Source organism: Cyanistes caeruleus, chromosome 1 (genome assembly GCF_971803275.1).
Source record: "Cyanistes caeruleus chromosome 1, bCyaCae1.hap1.1, whole genome shotgun sequence".
Lineage (NCBI taxonomy): Eukaryota > Metazoa > Chordata > Aves > Passeriformes > Paridae > Cyanistes > Cyanistes caeruleus.
The window spans coordinates 65,923,551-65,941,995 of record NC_141701.1 but is presented as its reverse complement, the minus strand read 5'-3'; the positions used below and the strand labels follow the sequence as shown (position 1 = coordinate 65,941,995).

At 36.9% G+C, this 18,445-nt stretch overlaps 1 protein-coding gene across 2 annotated transcripts in view; it reads right to left on the bottom strand.

The window, feature by feature from the left end:
• Positions 1-603: 603 nt before the first annotated feature.
• TMEM245 (transmembrane protein 245) overlaps positions 604-18,445 on the bottom strand; it is a 74,811-nt gene continuing 56,969 nt past the window's right edge. For both annotated transcript variants that reach the window (XM_023921796.2, XM_086896755.1), the window contains 4 exons: positions 7,900-8,000; positions 6,393-6,567; positions 4,053-4,247; positions 604-3,008 (listed from right to left, as the gene is read on the bottom strand). In XM_023921796.2, coding sequence (XP_023777564.2) covers positions 2,963-3,008; positions 4,053-4,247; positions 6,393-6,567; positions 7,900-8,000 — 517 coding nt within the window. In that variant the 3' untranslated portion in view covers positions 604-2,962. The remainder of the gene's footprint in view (positions 3,009-4,052; positions 4,248-6,392; positions 6,568-7,899; positions 8,001-18,445) is intronic.

The window sequence follows — 18,445 nt, the reverse complement described above, 5'->3', positions numbered from 1 at the left end:
CTTCCATTTCTGCTGGTAATTAGACACTTGCCAAACACAAAACACAAAAAATGCAAGCATACCCTTTCATAAGGTGGTATTTTGTGGCTTTGGGGGTTATTTTTGTGGGTTTTTTGTGGGTTTTTTTTCTAAACATGGTGAAAAATCAGTGACCATTTCCTATTCCAAGGTGTTGGAAGTTTTGTTCCATATTTTTCTTTGCTTTTTGGATGTATATGTTACTGCACCATTACTGAACCATACAGTTGGTTCCTCAATCAGATACAGCACACAGCATGAGTTCCTGAAGCTACATTCACTGTGTAAGGATGTATTATGGATGGTTCTTCATGGCAAGTCTGAGCTCAATTTGGAACAGAAAGCATCAAAATGAAGCCTCATTTCAAAGGAGGACAAACTAAACAACACTCCATCAGATGTGAATTCTCTATATAAAGTGATTCCATGTTGGAAAAGGAACATTTCAAAACAGCAGAGTATCTTCTCAGGCGATTTTACTCATTTGCATTACTGAAGTTAACGGTGTCACAATCATGGTTTTAATCTTCATAGCAGAGACCCTTCTTTGACCTAAGGCAATCCGTTGAAGGGGAAGAAGACAACTTAAAACCAAACAGAATAATGCTTTTTAATGGCTCTTTAAAATTACCAAGTAGAGTACCACAGGAGTATGAAAGATTGTCTCAGAAAATGGGATAGGACATGTGGAAAATAAACATGTCTTGACCAGTGACCAAAGAGGTGTTTTAAATGCTGTCTACAAGCTACAACAAGAACACAACAATTCAGTGCAAAAGTGTGAACTAAAAAAAACAGTAATACAATAAAGAAGTTGCCTAAATATCATGGTGGTCTCATTCCAGCTGGTTAGAAAGTTGCAGGAGTATTTTAGGAAAGCCTCAGGTTTTCCCACATCCTCCACCCTCGCCAGCAACAATCATAAAAATGTGTTTCATTTAAGCATTTTTGTAAGCTAAAAAACCAAGAAGATAAAACAGATATGTGATTCAAGCAACACATTCTTCTTAATCAGTTAGTTGAAAGTGATGTGTAGATATCTCAGAATTTAAAATATTAAATGGGATGTTTCCTTATTTTGATAAACCTGAGTCAACCTAGTAAATTAAGCCCAAGTTTGTCCCTCAAGCACATACATGCAAGTGTGCACAAACAGCATACTCAGCCCCTCTCACTTAAAACATACAATTTCATCAGTAAAATTGCAGCAGCTTATTTTGAGAATCTGAGGAGCAGACTATTTGTGTCTTGTTAGGCAGCCTGTTTATTGCGAACCTATAGCTGGACTTTATTCAGTATCAGGGTACTTTCCAATCACTTTGCAATGGCAATGTGCTTTTCAAAACAATGCAAAAATACATGCAATATCATAGAAAGAACCTTCAAATCTGTCAGCACTCCTAGAAGTCAAGTAAAACACCTCTGTTACCGCAAGCTGTTTGTGCACACATCTTAGATATCTTCATCCCTGGATAAGATCCCTTTGTTTCAAGCATTGAATTACTGCCAGCAGCAAATACAAGGCGTGCCTGTATTTTGTACAACTCATTATCAATCAACCTCTGAAATCAATTCAAGTTACCAGAAACTTAATGGTGGTTCTTTGGTTAAGCAAGTGCATCTGCTACTTTGTACCTAGGGCCTCACTGGATTTGTGGAAAAGCTGTGCAAGTATGAAATATTTACCAAAAAACCCCACTTCCCATTTACAAAAAGGATCTGTTTATAAAGATCCATTGTGTCAAAATGTTTCGACAATCAATACAAAAGGCCTTAAATGTCACTAAAGCTGCATTTTAAGCAAAATTACGTATCGAAGAAAAATACTAGAGGATTTGACACTGTGACCTAGGCAATACATAATTTCAGAAATTCAGGATCTTTGTTTATTAATAAGATAAACCTTAATATATTAGCATATATCCTATATCTCAGTAAAATTACTTGGCCAGACACTTACAGGATTAAAAAGCCTCAACTAAACTAAACCAAAATCCATGCTCTCTCCCCTTTCTTTCTGGTAGTAAAATTTGTTTAAAAAGTGAATTGAACTCAGCCACAGCATTTGAAAACCAGCATTAAACAATCCCCATTAAACTTCTTCCAGTTAGTGGAAGGAGATGCAACTATCCTATATTACTACTTTCTGAAAACACTTAAGGCCTTTGATTAAATTTAGTTGACAAGATGACTCCACTGGGAGGGTGGACAAACAGCAAAATATTATCAGATTTCGCTGCACATGGGGGCAAGATTTAAACTATTTAAACAAGTCCTCGTATGTCAGTAAGAGGAAAACCCACATTTAATAGTTTCCATTTCTATTAATATCAGGAAGGTATTAAAAATACCAGTCTCCAACAACATTAAATTTCAGTGCATGTAAACGAATAATATTTAAGTGTTATTATGAGTTACAGATGATGGTTGAAGCTTATAAAGAAACACATTGAGGGGGAGCAAACTATTATATTATACTTTCATTTCACAATGAGTGGTTTGCCCTTCTTTGCCACCAGATTGCCTAATAATAAATATTTTGGAAGTACAGCTTTCTTTAAAGCTACTACAGTTTAATAAGACAAATAACCCAGTAAATAAAAGCCAAGTTAGTAATTTCAGCAGATAATAACTCCAGTGGATGTACCTGTCCTCTTAACTATTCTTTTGATAAGACAGAAGGTCTTCAAAGTCTTCAACAAGGCAGCTGACTGTGTGTTGGTATGCAAAGCCATGGGAAGTAGACACACTCTCTCGATGAAGCAAAGTGCACAATAATGCAACACCAGCAGATGTTCTAGTGCTTTCTCCTAAAACCCAGTCTATGCTTCCCTGTGAGCTGCCCCCAGGCACAGCTGGGAAGGGACAGAAGGCCATGGCTGTTGTGAACCCAAGACAGAAGACAGATTCCCTCATGTTGCAGAGGTGCATCCCAGCACCTCCATCACTCTGCAGACATTTTCATTTCCTCGGGACTCTCTCTAGGTGACCTGGGAGGTGCAGGGACGAAAAGAAAAGTGAAAAGTAAGACATGAATCTGCACAGTGATTCCAAACAATTGTTTCCTATAATAAAGGAGAACCAAACACACATGAAGATTTTTTTATGTTCTTGGAAGCTCTATCTGTGTGATACAAGGGTAACTGGAATGTAACTTTTAAAAGCCAGAGACTACAGACAGGTCCAATTAGCATTTTTTCTCCTAAATTACCCAGATGAAAGAAGACAGCACTATTCATGTGAATAAGACAAAGAATTATTTCTGACAAGCAGAGAATCTTCTTCAAGATATATGTATAATGAGCTAACCTATATAGTTTAACAAGGCAGTAGAAACATTAAAATAGCTACTGTTGTTAATATTGTCATAATGTGATTTACAATTCTAAGTCTTTATTCAATTACGAGTTTATTCCTAACTATATTATTATCCCATTTCTAACTGTACAGTTTAAAGATACATTTCTATATTCCATAATTTCATAACTTCAATAATGACATTACGAAGGACCATACTTTTAAAGGAAAAATGGCATAAATGATACCACATTTTTTTAAATCTAGATATGTTTATATTTTGCAGTGTTGTACATTAAGACATAAAAATGAAGTATTTTGGGCCAGGCCCCTTTTTAAGGGCAATGAACCCACAATACCCAGATAACCATGAATAAGAGTTCAAAAATTATGTTAAATCATCTCCTAGCACAACAGCAACATGTAAGTTATAGGACAGAAGGGATATTAGCAGCAAATTTTCTAAAGTAGCCTTCTGTAAGAGGCTGAGACATTAAGCAAATTCCAGGTTTTTTTTTTGTTCCACTGGAACAAAAATGTTCCAGTGAGTCTTTACTCAGCCATACTTTTTCTTTCTATAATATGGAACAGCTGAATCCTCTTCCAATATTACAACAGTCATGCAGATGTGAGTGCACACTCTCATAAAACCCAGGCACACATTCCCTACACCTGTGCATGTGTACACTGATGTGTGTGAAAACATAATTCATACAAGTAAGACATTTAGAGCTCACCGGTAAATCTGCAAAGGCCACGTTGCTTGTGATGGAGTGGGCACAGAATTTGTTGGACTCACCAACATGGCACTATATATATTGGAAGCAACCACAAGTATACAAAGTAGAATTGGTCCTATGATGGCCCCTTCCAGTCCCAAGTAATACGCTCCACCAGCTACTGCAAGGCCTGTTAGGTAAGGGTGACCACCTCTGCCACAAGAACAATAAAATTAAATTAAGAACAACAAAAACACAGCATTATCGATTAAAAAATGTGAATTAATACTGAAGTTTTATTAAGCTTAGGAAATGACACAGCTAGCTATAGCTACTCATATTTACACTATAAACTGCTGTCTGAATGACTGCACAAAGGTTCCAAGCTGTGTTCTGCTGTGTTCGCGCAACAGACCAAACACTGTTGTAGAATGGAACTCTGGGAAGATCCACAGCGGAGTAGTTACTTTACAGACATCTGCTGAAGAATGTCTGAAGGACTTAGTGGCAAACACACTTCCATTTTGAGAATGGAAAGATGGTTGGTTAAACAGACTGTTCATGCTTTATTGTCAAGAACTGTTGAAATTTAACACAATTAGCAACATGCACTATGAGGACCCCCGAGCAAAGCCATTCAGTTACATGATGATAGCAACTTGCAGAGCATCTTTCAAATAACAGTTAGCATGCAGTCTTAAAGGCTTAAAGACGTGGATATCCATGTCTTCTCATTTTGTTATAAAAAAGCCTCTCAGACTGAGTGTTATCATTAGCTTTTAACCTTCTCAGATGAAAAACAAGTCTGGATTTTAATGAACATATTAATATTTACTGGAAAGTTTGAGCCAGAAGAGCTTATTGATAAGAGCTCTTATGGCAGCAAGTAAAAAATGCCATTTTTATTTTCTGTGTCTCAGATGCACATTTTGCACCTGTGCTCAGCTGCAAAATGTGAATCCTACCAACAGCATTTACACAAAACCTGCTCATCATTCTTCATCCTTCATACCTAAAATAATGATGGCAATATGGAATTGCAGAAGAAAAACTACAGTTGAAACTTGGCATGCAATTCTCAGGAAGCTCCTCTAAATTCTGAGTATAATACATAGAAAATACCAGCTAGTCAGTTCAGAGCTCCAGCAGTTCCTGAGTTTTCTACCATGGTCCTAATTTCCACTCAACCTCCCAAATTGTAAATCTTTGCCTTCAACACAACTGTATGCAAAATGAGGCCATGAAACATGACCTATTAAATCATACACACCTCAGTCATGTCCTACCCAGATCAAACTTAACCTACTGACAGGACCAGATTGCTCTCCCAAGGGGACAAGCGTGGCCTAAAGTTTTATGTTTCTCTAACAATATAAATTATTAATCTCTAAACCTTAAAAAAATTCATTTTTTCCCAGCATTTGCATCCGCTTAAACATTCTTTTGCCTAGTTTTCTAAATTAAACAACAGATCACCTGATGAAATAGGACTACAGTACAAAGGTAATCCTTTTAGAAAACCCTGCATAACCTAATTATAGCTATTTCAAATAGGTTTAATCTGATCTGCAAGACATCATGATGCTTACTGTTCAATTTATTGGGAAGAATACAATTTTCCTCCACTGTCAGAAAATCAATTCCTCTCCCATATATTTTCTGGACAGTAAACAGAATTTGTATCCTCTACAGTTCAAAAAACTGTATTCTAGGAAGCAGAAGAATTATTAGCTATTTAAATAGCTCCTAGTCTTAAATTTATCTGTAATTTATTGTTGGAAAAAAAAGGTAATTTGATTGTACTTCACCTGTTAGCTTTAATTAATGCAAAATAACTAAAGCCAGCCTATGAAAACTAGTATTAATTGGGTATATTATCATATCATACTCTCTGTTCAGTGTAATTATATTTAGTAAACAAAAATACTAATTTCTAACAACACAGAACTGAACCACTTTATGTTCTTATTCTACATTAACTCTATTTTTTTTGGTCTCTAAATAGCTGATGGTTTTATCTGCTTTGCAGCATCATCTGGTATTAGGAGATAAAAAGGAAATGCAACACACCTTTACTCAATAATTAGATAAATAGAAAATATAAACTAATTCTAACAATCCAAATAAAGAGTTCATTTTGCTGATGTTGAGCTCAAGACCTCTGAAGTGTCAAAGTTCACAGAAAAGAGGCCTGAGAAAAAGAAGGCACTTAGGCCAGAAAAACTGCTTACTATGAGGTTATTCCTGTGATTGAAGATACTGCTTTGCATGCTTCAGAAAAATGAGTTTAATTAAAGGCATCAGTGATTGTCAATCATTTTTACAATGCTTATTTTAAGAAGTGTTCAATGTACTTACCCTGATATATCTGAATAAATTGCTGTATCTACAAAATAGGTTGGCAAGAGGTGAAAAACCAAGAGCAAAAGGGCTTTGCATCCCTGTCCTTGCACAAGCCACAAATCTAGGACTGCAGGGATTGCTGCCCAGTATGTCCCCAGAAATGGCACTGCTCCAAGGATTGCTGCTAATGCTAGAGCACACAGAAGCAGAAGTGAAAAAAAAAGATCACAGCAACATATTTCATAAATATATTTACAGTTACATTCTGACACTTTTGCCACACCAGTGAGTCCCACTTCCATCAACTGTTATAAATAAAGCATTGAAGAAGTGCCACATGAGGCTCCTGGTGTTTTATAGCTGTGGTTTAGGAAAAAAGAAAATTCCACCATTCCCCGTACAGAAGAGCTTCAGCAACTGACAGTCATAAGGAGTTAAGAGGCATCAGTTTAAGGAAACTTGAAGTTATACCAATCATGTACACTTCTTACTGTGTAAGAAAGCAAACAAACCCAAGTGTCACTCTAACTTACTGCATCTCCTGCAGTCAATCCATAAGAGTGAGAAAGCAGGCAAATATGAGATTTATGACTTACATATTTCTGTATGCAAACTTGTGTACATGTTTGCATACCCTTCTGCTTATAAGAAAGACCTGTTGGAATCTAAAGCAGTACAGATCTGCTGCCACTATAATTCAATGCACCAGGAATAAAAATAATATGAAGCATAATTAAGTGGGTTATTTTCTTTTTTTTTTTTTTTTTTAATTTTTCCATTGGTCTCATTAACCAGAAAGGAAAAACTTTTAAGATTTTGCATGTTGTGGAAAAAAATAAGACTGACTATAGAGGTATAGTGACAATCAATGCCTTTAATGTAGTTGCACTTTACAATACAGCCATTTCCCATTATACTGGGGTTTGTTGCTTCATAGCTTCCCCTTATGCTTTCTTGTACACAAACATTTTGCATTTACTATTATTATCATTCTTTTTAGAGAAGGAAGGGCTAAGAGGAACAGGGGAGAAGGTTTTTCTCTGAGAAACTGTCCAGCCATTTCCAAAACTAAGATTAAATAATAAAAGAAAACCAGAGGCTGGTAGTACAGTCACACAATGATACTGAGCATAAGAACCGTTCCTCTATCATGCATTTCCATGATACCACATCTCACTGCATTTAGGATGAAAAATCAGTATGTGTCAACTGTGAAAGAAACAGAAGCCAAGACAGGAGAATAAAGTTAAAAACTGAAAACACTTGGACTGAATACAAGGGAGAAAGAATTGGATCCAGCAAACAAAACAGAAATAAGAGGTAAAATTGCTGGCACAGAATGTGTTGTGAAAACAGAAAAAGGCAAGGCTCAGAAGTAAGACAGCAATCAGGGCCTTCTCTCTGCCCTTTCCACAGCCATATTCTGCAAGACCAGATCTAAGCTTGTCAGCAGCACTTAATATTTCTCATTTTGTACAATCAATAATTACATAGTATTATTTATAATTGCTCAAATTCTTACCAGATGGTATGAAGACTATGTTAATCCCAAATATAGTGTGAGTCAGCCAAGTGTAGAGTCCATAGAACCCAGCCATTTTGAGGGAAGCATCAAACACACCTCTAAAATGATCAAAGAAACTCTGTTAATTTTTATTAGCAAGAGGATTCAAGAATATGAAAATACCCTTTACACATCTGTTCCCTATGAGAAGAATAAATATTCACCACATATGTAATTAAGAGCATTTAGACACAGAAAACAATGGGTTTTTTCCTTGGGAAAATTTATCCAGGGATAAATTCCTTGAAAGAGACTGCTCAATATCAGACTAATTCTCAATCAAAAAAACCCCTTTCTTTTCTATGAGAAACAGTACCATTCTACACATGAATTACTTTATTTTTCCTCTTTTCCAGTTCTAGGCGTTCATTCATTTTCTTTATCTGCTTACATTTCTCTGCCTGCTCTTTTTCACTGGATTCCCCCCAGCTTTTAGATTGCTTACTAGGCTACATTACTAGAAACTAAATAATAAAACTGGTAACCCAATTCAATCCTGGTGGATCTATATCCAGAGTTCTCCTCTCTTAAGTGTGACCACAGCTTCATGAGACAGCAAGCAGGCAGCTAAGTTCCGCGATATTTTTACAGCACTAGGGCAGGTACACACGTGGAATATCCTGTAACTGAACTGGAAACCCATGCCTTAGGTCAACAGTCACAAAAAACATAATCTCAAATTGCTAAATCTCATTAATGTATTATGTCAGTTTTTCACCCATATTCAAGAAATGTAGCTTCCTAAAATCACTATTTCAGCTTGAATCCAAGTAACCAAGACCCACAACTCAATTCTAACAGCTACACCATTGCAGAACCGGTGGCACATACACCCGTTCAGCACAGATAAACATGAAGTTTCCTGATGTTAAGTTATAACTCTTGGTGTTTGTGACTTTGCAGTTTTGGGAACTCTGGCAGCAGGGCAAAGAGGACAGGAAAACATACAACAGGAATCTTTGAATGGCATAGAAAACCAGCCCGTTCTGATCTAAGGTCTTTAACAGCACAATTTCCTTCCTCCATTGAGTCCATAAAGCCTTGCAGCAAAGAAACCTTCTGTGATTAATATTAAACTACTAGGTAGAATCTCTTACCAGCTAACAAAAAGAATGCCCAGATTTTCAGTTTTTGCTTCTTTGGCCACTATCTTCATTATTACTTCTGTAGGCAGTGTCAATATTTTTGCCCTTGTTTCCTACCTAAGGCCTCACTTTTAGATTTCTACATGACTTCAGAATCAAATTATCTTATTTGAAATTCATTCACTGGAAGCTATGAGTGCATAATAAACCCTACAAATCAACCCTACTGTTCAAAATGCGAGATTCTCTTAAGAGACTAACCAGAAACAACTGTTAGCCATTTTCCCCTCCAAAAGAGGGAATGAGAAAATAAAGAAAAAAAGCAAGCTTTAAAGAATAACCTGAAGTAACAAGTCTAATCTTTGACAAGAAAGAATCACATGGCGCAAAAAGAAAGGCAGGGAGCATTTACAAATATGTGGTGGCCTCAGTAAAAGAAGGCCTCAATCCTTCTCAGTTCTGATGAGCTTTTATTATATTAAAAGGAAAGTCAGCTCAAAAATTCTAAAATCTATGAATTTTGAAAACACTTTTGAATTTTGACATACTCACTTCTACTTGAGCTATAAGAAAAGATGTTTCAGACATAAAAAACAATTTGGCAAGGAGGCAAGAAAATCCCAAAACCCAAGGCCACAGTAACAATGCTAAAGGTGAGTTTGCCTTAAAAATTCTAAATACTCTCATTTTTTAGCTGCTCAGTCTTAATTTTCTGCATTTTTTGTGACATTTAATTAATATCTACTCTTTCTGAGGATATCATAGGGGCATAACATCCTTCTAAGAAGGTGTGCAGTAATCTTCCAGCAAATATTTTTCTCATCTAAGGACCTGTGACACAAATAAATCACAGTTGTCAAAAATATTTTGTAACAATCCTTGAGTATCTCCTTATTTTTCCCAAAAAGATGTTTTCTGTACTGTAGTAAAATTAACACGGTCTTAACAATTTCTATATGCATGTTCCAAAACTACATTTCAGTGTACAAGAGGTGAGACAGGCCTCCAGCTTGTTAAAGGTACCTGAAGTATCATCTTCACTTGAAATTCAAATATCCATTTACAAGCAATCCTTTTAGATTTTCCCAGAGAGACTAAAAGAAGGGAAGACAGTGCTACTACGATAACCAAAAGAGAGACATCAACCCAGGGGTAAAAAAGCATTGAAGGTGTCTATAAAACAAGTTGCTTTCTTAGTCTCAGTTCAAGGACTTGGCAGTCAGATGCACTGGTAGAACAACAGAAAAATAGTCCAGGACTAAGAGGTAGTCCTGGCTTGATGGAATTCTGCAAGCTGACATAATATATTTCCATGGCCAAACAGTGCATACCTCTGACAGACTGTAGAACAGTACAGCATCTCTCTGGCTTTATGCTTCTAATACAACTAATACAATTTAGAGGAGAAATCATCACACAGTGCTGGGATGTTGGGAAGCGCCAGTAGTCAAGCAGGAAAGCGAGAGAGGCTGCAGCTAGTCTCATTCTCCTCCTCTCCTTCCCCTTTGTTTGTGTCTGCCTCTACTGAAGTCATAAAACGTCCTAATAAAGGCACAGGGGATACTACTTTGTGGCAAGTATGGACCAGGAGAACTTTAATCTCTCTGAAAAGTCATATTTGTTACTTTCTGGTAACTGTCACAAAAACTAAAAATTGTATGTTGAAGTCTGGAAATTCATATCTATTTTGCTTCATGGTTAAGGCAGCAAAAAAAAAAAATTCTAACCAGAATCTTATCAGCAATTTGCTTCAGCTACTCTGCACCTGAGATACCAGAGCTTAAAGATGATGTGAGTGTGCTAATGCCAGTGCTGCATGAATTCATTACCATCTGTAAAATGCAGACCTTCCTGGGGTAATTATGACAGTAAGTAAGTTTCATCTCTTAATACATTATTGGCACACATACAGCTTCCTTTAATATACAAGAGTAATTGTATAATTCAGAAATCAGAAAATCCAATTGCTGCTCACGTCTCACTTTGGCACTGTATCTGGATGAACCACTTTACCTGCAAGAGCTGTCATCTGCAAATGTGTAATTTATGAGCACTTCATGCCAATTTGGCATAAAGCATACTCAGACATACATATTCCATTTTACTGAGCTTTGAAAAGCATGTAAAATTAAAAAAAAAAAATAATCAGAGGACAAGGGTCATGATTCACATTATTCAGATTAAAAATGAAGAAACTTCTGTGAAATGCTTCTGCACAGCTGGCCTACTTTTTTTTTTCTCTGGGTAAAAGTTCCTTTGACTAATTTCTGTCCCTAAGCTAGGGAATTTGCTTGTAGACTCCACAAGGGAAAGGGCCACCTTTTCAATTTACAGGTTTTGTAGATTTTTTTCTCTTTTACTGATTGGCCATAAAAAGTCTAGAGCTTTCCTTTTATTACAACTGCAGTTTATATCAAATGTATGTGCACCTGAATTCAGGTTCTCTTCACAAAGCCTGCAGGTAAAGTCTGTTCACTGTTATTGACACAATGAGATTTCAAAAATTTCAACCCAATGCTGCCGCAACCCCAGCTGAAAAGAGCCCTTCAGCTCAGATCATGGATTTTTTGACCTTGGAGTTAATTTGATTTTCTAGATCTCTCTGTTCCCAGAACACTGGAGGAAAGGAGAGCATATGGGCTGAAATAATGAGAATTTGAGTTACCAGAAAGATTAGAGTAAGCATATTATAAGTTCAGAAGAGGGATTTTCTGGTTATTATACTAAATTTATATTAACAGGCATATGAACCCTGGCTTGCGAATGGGCATAAGAGTATAAGCTAGACAGAAGTGATATTCATGTTTGAAAAAGTTTGCAAGAAATAGTGTTTCTCTAAATTCCTTACAAAACACTTTATAATCCATACAACAGTTTACAATCCAATTAAAATGCAAGTTTGGTAACAGGAACACCCTCAATCAAAAATACTGTTAGAATAAGATCTCACATCTTCCTCATACCACTGATTGGTATTTTCCCATATTCTCCAAGTAGACACTAGAAGGATTGTACTACATCTTTGTTGTAAACCTTTCTGTATAGAGAAGTAATTCAAAACTATGCCTTAAGAGACCTCAGCTATTCAGTTTCTTGTGAGAATATAACCATTATATTTTAAAAGGGAGTTCAAAGTGTAAGTGAAATGCATTCAAAACTTCACAGCACGGTTTCACAATTTATCTTCAGATCAGGTTATCTCAGAAGTGTCCCAGGAAAGGAGCCTTCCCCATTCCCCTGTTCCAAAGATTCACTTCTGTCTCAGATGACTCTTCCTCTATCTACTTACCAGCACAGTCTTCATTATGTGCCATGACACTTTCTACAATGAATTCAGCTTTTTCATTTTTACAATGAATTCATGACAATCGTTACATGATGGGTTAGTTTTAACAAAACAGCTCAGGTCTCCACTCAGACAACTCATAAGTGGTGGCTTAAATGGTTGCATTCCCTCCAGGAAAGAAACCAGTACATTCATGGCTGGAGAGCAAGAACACAGTGCTGTCTTACTCCAGCTGAAATTAACACTCACTGTCACCATAACTTCAAAGAACTCTTGGTAGTGTGTGAAGGACTTTCTCTCTTCACACACCACCAAGATCTGTTGCAAAAGAAAAGTTACCAATGACAGCCATTATCTTTAGAAAGGCCAACTTATTCTTCTACAATGATGTCCCAAATTTCAAGTGATCACCAGGTGAACACTGGAGAATGGAATTACTCAAAGAAGTCCTTTTGAAAAAAACCTCTTAAGCTGTTCTTTGACTCTCTTTAAGGGCTCTGTTCTTTTAGGAATAAAAAATGACCCTCTTTATATTTCAGTTTCAAATTTAACATGAAAGCAAGCTAAGTGCACTAAGACAGATTCCAGCTATGAATAAAGCAGAAGTGGCAGGAAGTGTTTCTTGACAGAGTAAGATCATCTCAGGAGCAATATAAATATGCAAATTACTTTCAGGGATGATTCCATGACAAGATTTCAACAGTTTTGCTGCTGAAATTAATTTCTCCTCATGAATGATACACCTGAACATAAACAGCTCCAACATATGCAGGCTAGTAATGGCACTAATCAGATAAGTGAGTCTTCTATCAAAGCACTGTTTCTCCAGATGGTATAGCTGATGCAAATACTGCATACACCTCCCAAGGCAGGACAAAGCTCCAATGACTTTACCAGAACACCATTAGAGACTGTCTGAAGGACACCGTGGAACACAGACTTTCTTCCCTAACAGAGAAATGTCTACATTCTGTGAAAAATAACAATTAACCTGTAAGAAATTCTACATCTGATTATTTTAAATGCCATTGCATTTGTAATTTTTTAATTACTACTTTGACCTGTAATTGTAAACTTACAATTATTCTCCTGAGAAGCACATTTGAAAGGACCAGTTATTTCTGAATAACCTATTTCTAACATTTCCAGATTTTTTTCATGAGTAAGTCTGAGATGATGCTTACTAGGTGCAATACCGCACTCATCTTAAAATTGGTCTTGGAACATAACGTGTAAAAAGGCAAACTTATTCAGACCAAAGATCTGTCTAGCCAGCATCCTATCTCCAGTAGAGTCCAGAAGCAGATGCTAAGGGAACAAAAGAAACAGACAAACCTCTTCAACAATCCCCCCAGGGCATTCTTCCAACCTCTGCTTCCACCTCAGGGAATGCTATGAACCTCATGCAGGTTTTCTATTAATTAATCTTCAGTTAATATATCTTCTTAGTCCTGTTCAATCCTGAAAGTTGCTGCAACTCCAGCATTCTTTTGCAAGATCTTACCCATGCCCTACTGCCTGCTGCATGAACCAACATATTTTTTGGAAGTGCCTGGTTGCTTTTTGGTGACGCTAAGATTTTATCCTAGAAGAGATCAGTCATAGGCAATCCAGCTCAGTCATCCTTTTTACACTGGTTCTGATTTTACAAACTTCAATTGTGCAATATCCTTCTTTCCAGGCTGAAGAGTCCTAGCCAGCTCAGTCATTCCTCACAGAGAAACTGATGCATGCCCTTCATTTCTCTAAGCAGTCTTGTTGCACTCCTAGCTTTTTGAGATGCAGGAAACAAAATGGCACACAGTAACTCAGGGTATAGGAAAATCCTAGCTTCATACAATGGGAGTACTATTCTGTGTTTCTGTTGCCTAGGCCTATGGTAACAAATCTTAATGTTTGATATGCCTGGCAGTTGTTTTTTAAGTATTACCAAGCCGTGAGCTAGCCTGTGTACCAGAAAATATAGCTCCCAAGTGATAAGAGTCAGCACAGCAGTAATCAGTTTATGTGTGAAGTTAGGACTGGTTCTCCCACACATGCATCACTTTCATCTACACTACATTTCATCAGACATTTTATTTCCCAGACCCTGCTTTCTTCTAACTGGGTTTGTCTACAATCCTGCTGCATCCACAATTTCTCTGGGAAACCTGTTCGTGTCTCACCACTCTCACAGTAAAGAATTTCTTCCTTATATCTAATTTAAGCCTACCATCTTCCTTTAGAAAGATAATACCCCTTATCCTTAAAAGTCTCAGGAAAGCGATACTGTAAAAAGCCTTTATTAAGTTTTGGTAGAACATAGCAGACAGATGAACTTATTAAGGGTCTTGCTTGCCCACACCTCAAAGAACATGAGGAATGACATAGAACTTCCTTCTGTGAAAACTCCACTGATTCTTTGCAACTAAATCATATTCACCAGGTGCTGGTATGTCCTTAAGTTTCTACTAAGCTGTACAGTACCAATATCTACCCAGCTTACAAGTTTGTACTTCCTGGGTTTCCTGGAACATGGTTTTTGTTTTTTTTTTAATTTTGTCCTTGATATTTCTATAGTGAGTTATCATCAGTCACTCCAATAGCAACAACTTGCTATTGCTCATTTACTCTGTTTTTTTCTAGAAGCTCTTCTACAGTCACTGTAATTTCTGAGAGATTCTACTTCAGCTCATCCATAAAAAGGGTTTTACAATGTGACTCCTTTCACTTACCTTCACAGCAACAAGCAAAACAGCATCAATTTACCTCCCTGCTGCAACAACCTGCAGCAGCCTTGTGGTTGCTGAGTGCCCCCTGTCATCCCTCAGCCCTCTGACTCCTTGTTGCTCCTGCCGCATTTGAAAAATTATACTTTGGTTTAACAGCATTTTGTGGAGCTTTGAGTAAATGAATCCAACTCAGCACCACCCTCACGCTTTAGGGCAATTTCCGTCTGCTGAAGTTTATGATCCTTTCATTTATTTAGTGAAAACTTCAGCTTTTAAGAGGATAGTTTCTCATTTCCATGGCCTTTAATATTTTGCTGTTCAGGAACACACTCTCTTCCCTTCAGCCTTACTCAGTTGTTAGCATGCACTGGCATTAATACTTATTGTTCTCCACACCAGTTTTGAGGATGTCAATTCTTTCAGATTCCCATTCTAGCATAAAAAGTTCATGAAGGAGAGCAACAGCTAGCTTGAGTCAATACTGCTTGAGATCCATTGCGGTCTTCTATTAAGAAACTCCTAGGTTGTTGAGATTATTCCTATTATAAAGTTAGGAAACACAAGCATAAAGAAAGGAGTATTTTCATTGTTTATGTTGATGGAGACAATAAACAATGGATTGACTTTATAACTCAGAAGAGTGAAAAGCTAAAGCTGTGATGTTAAATCTTTGAAATATCAGGAAATACTAAAGTTTTATGTAAGACTTCCTGCTATCGTCTTATCCTGCAACAGATCTGTATTTTAGATAGCAGACATCTAACCAAGGTTATAATAACATACACTGCAACATTAAATCTCACATGAAGAATTATCAGATATGCAAACATAGAACCCTGCAACGCTGTACTAAAAATAATTCTAATATTCTACTTTTACTCTCAGAAATACCTGATGGAATATCTTTCCCCTATATATTTAATTAAGTCTTTCAGCAACCTTTTTCTTTCCATCCCTTCCAGTTAGCGTGTCGTAGAATCAAAGAGAAAAGCTAACTGGCTGATCTAAATTTCAGATGTAACTTAAGCATCACACTTTTTACTGGTAGAGTTTGTCATTACCAATTAACCTTTCATTCAAATAGGTTTTGACATATAAATAACTTTTGAAAAGTTGGTGCAGTAGTAAACAAAAGTAGTGTGTATATATATAAAAGCCTACGTGTAACACATAATTAAGGGACTAGTACCTAAGATGCAGTGTAGTTACATTACTCTCAGAGATTGCAGGGAAATCTGCTTATGTGTTTAAGTGTGCTCCTGCTCACACATGCACTAACCCACATGCTCTGCACACCTACAGATATTTTCAGTCTTCAAAAACACAGGACAGCCACAGAATTACACACCAGAAATATGCACCAAGATGAACTGCTGTTAGAACATACAGAACACACCATCTGGAATATGAAAGAAGCCAATGGCAAAATATCAGCACTGTCCCTCATAAAGCCAGGAGTTCTCAGCAGCCTCTCAATGTGTTTGGTAATAGCCTGCAGGGCAGAGAGACCAGAACTGTCTGTTTCAGCATCAGGTTATGCACTTAGATAATCTTGTGAACTAGAGGTAGTAAACTGTAAAATTCAGATTACATTTACAGACTGTGACACGCTTCACCAAAATTACATGTGTATAATAATGAACATTTTTTCATAGTTTTTAGGTAAATTTTGGAGTAAAGATTAAGTATGAGCGAATAAATTATTTTCTGAAATTTTCTTCAAAGATCTAATTTTCTTTGAAATATTCTTTGAATAACTGACTGAAATCACGTATACATACAGCAATGCACAGACAGCTTTGGTGTTTAAGGACAAGTATTTTCTATATAAAAGGAAGTTCATGTAAAGATGAATCCTATGGTGGTTCTTTTTGCAAATATGAGAATACTTAACACTAAAAAAATGGTGTGAGCAAATCATGTGTTTATTGCTACTAAAATAGGAAGCTTAAAAATACTACTATCTACCCCACTAAGATAATCAGGTTATGGTTACTGCCAATTTGGTTCAGCATATGAATGTGGCATCTCTCATAGATTTACAGACCACATTCTACTCTTTTTCCAATAACTCAACTGAAGCTTTCCTTTCTTCAATGTAATTAAAATATGTTTTGTCTGTTATTCACAGCTTAAACTAGGCAATTAGTTCATTAGAGAATCATACAATCATTTAGGTTGGAAAAGACCTTCAAGATCGAGTCCAACCTTTGATCCATCACTACCCTGTAAACTAAACCATAACACTAAATGGCCCATCTAGTCGTTTCTTAGATACCTCTAGGAATGGTGATTTCACCACCTCCCTGGACAGTCCACTCCAATGCTTGACAACCCGTTTTGTGCAGAACTTCTTCCTAATGTGCAACTTCAATTTTCCCTGGTGCTGCTTGAGGCCATTTCCTCTCATGCCTTGGAGAAGGGGCTGACCCTCACCAGCTGCAGCCTCCTTTCAGGCAGTTGTGGAGAGTGATAAGGTCCCCCCAAGTCCCCTTTTCTCCAGGCTAAACACCCCCAGCTCCCTCAGCTGCTCCTCACTGGGCTTGTGCTCCTGACCCTTCACCAGCTTTGTTACCCTTCTCTGTACATGCTCCAGGCACCTCAATGTCCTTCTTACATTGAGGGGCCCACAACTGGACACAGGACTTGAGGTGTGGCCTCAGCAGTGCCGAGTACAGGGGGACAATCATTGCCTTGGTCCTGCTGGCCACAAGGTTGCTGATATAAGCCAGGATGCCATTGGCTTCACGATTAAGACAGAACCATTAAGACAACTGCTCAATTCTATTTCCATCTCGTAACATACACTATAAGTAAAGCTTGAAAAAATTCACTAATGTCCTACTAAATGCATTCCTGTTACAAAAGATTTAAGCAGGAAGTAACTCCTGCTACTAAAGAACATTCACTGCATGCAAAAATTGTGTCAAAACATAATCAGTTAACTGTTCTCTTTGAAAAATTAATCTGAAAGAAATTATTAATGTTGCAATAAAATAAACAAGATCACACATTTTGCTTTTTCTAAGCATTAGCTTAACATGCTGGAAGATTATTGTTTTCTGTGGGAATTGTATCATTGTCTCATTTTCTCCATAATCACTGCCAGGATGCCACAGCAAACTAATTAGATGTTTAAACAGCTGAGAATTTTTGTATGTTTGTTTGTTTGCATGCTAGCTGTTTACAGATCTCTTTAGATGTTAATAAATAAAAGTTGAAATTTCATTAAGAACCTATTTTATCCATCAAGACACTCTAGGTTTTTTTCACATCAAATTTGACTTTTGACTTTCTAACCAATTTCAGCCAAGGATAACAATTTCCTTTTTAGAAATATTTAGTATTTTAAGTAACTTTTCTATAACCAGTGAAACATCTGATCTAATTTGAGGTGTGCATGGCAAATGAAGAAAATGAAG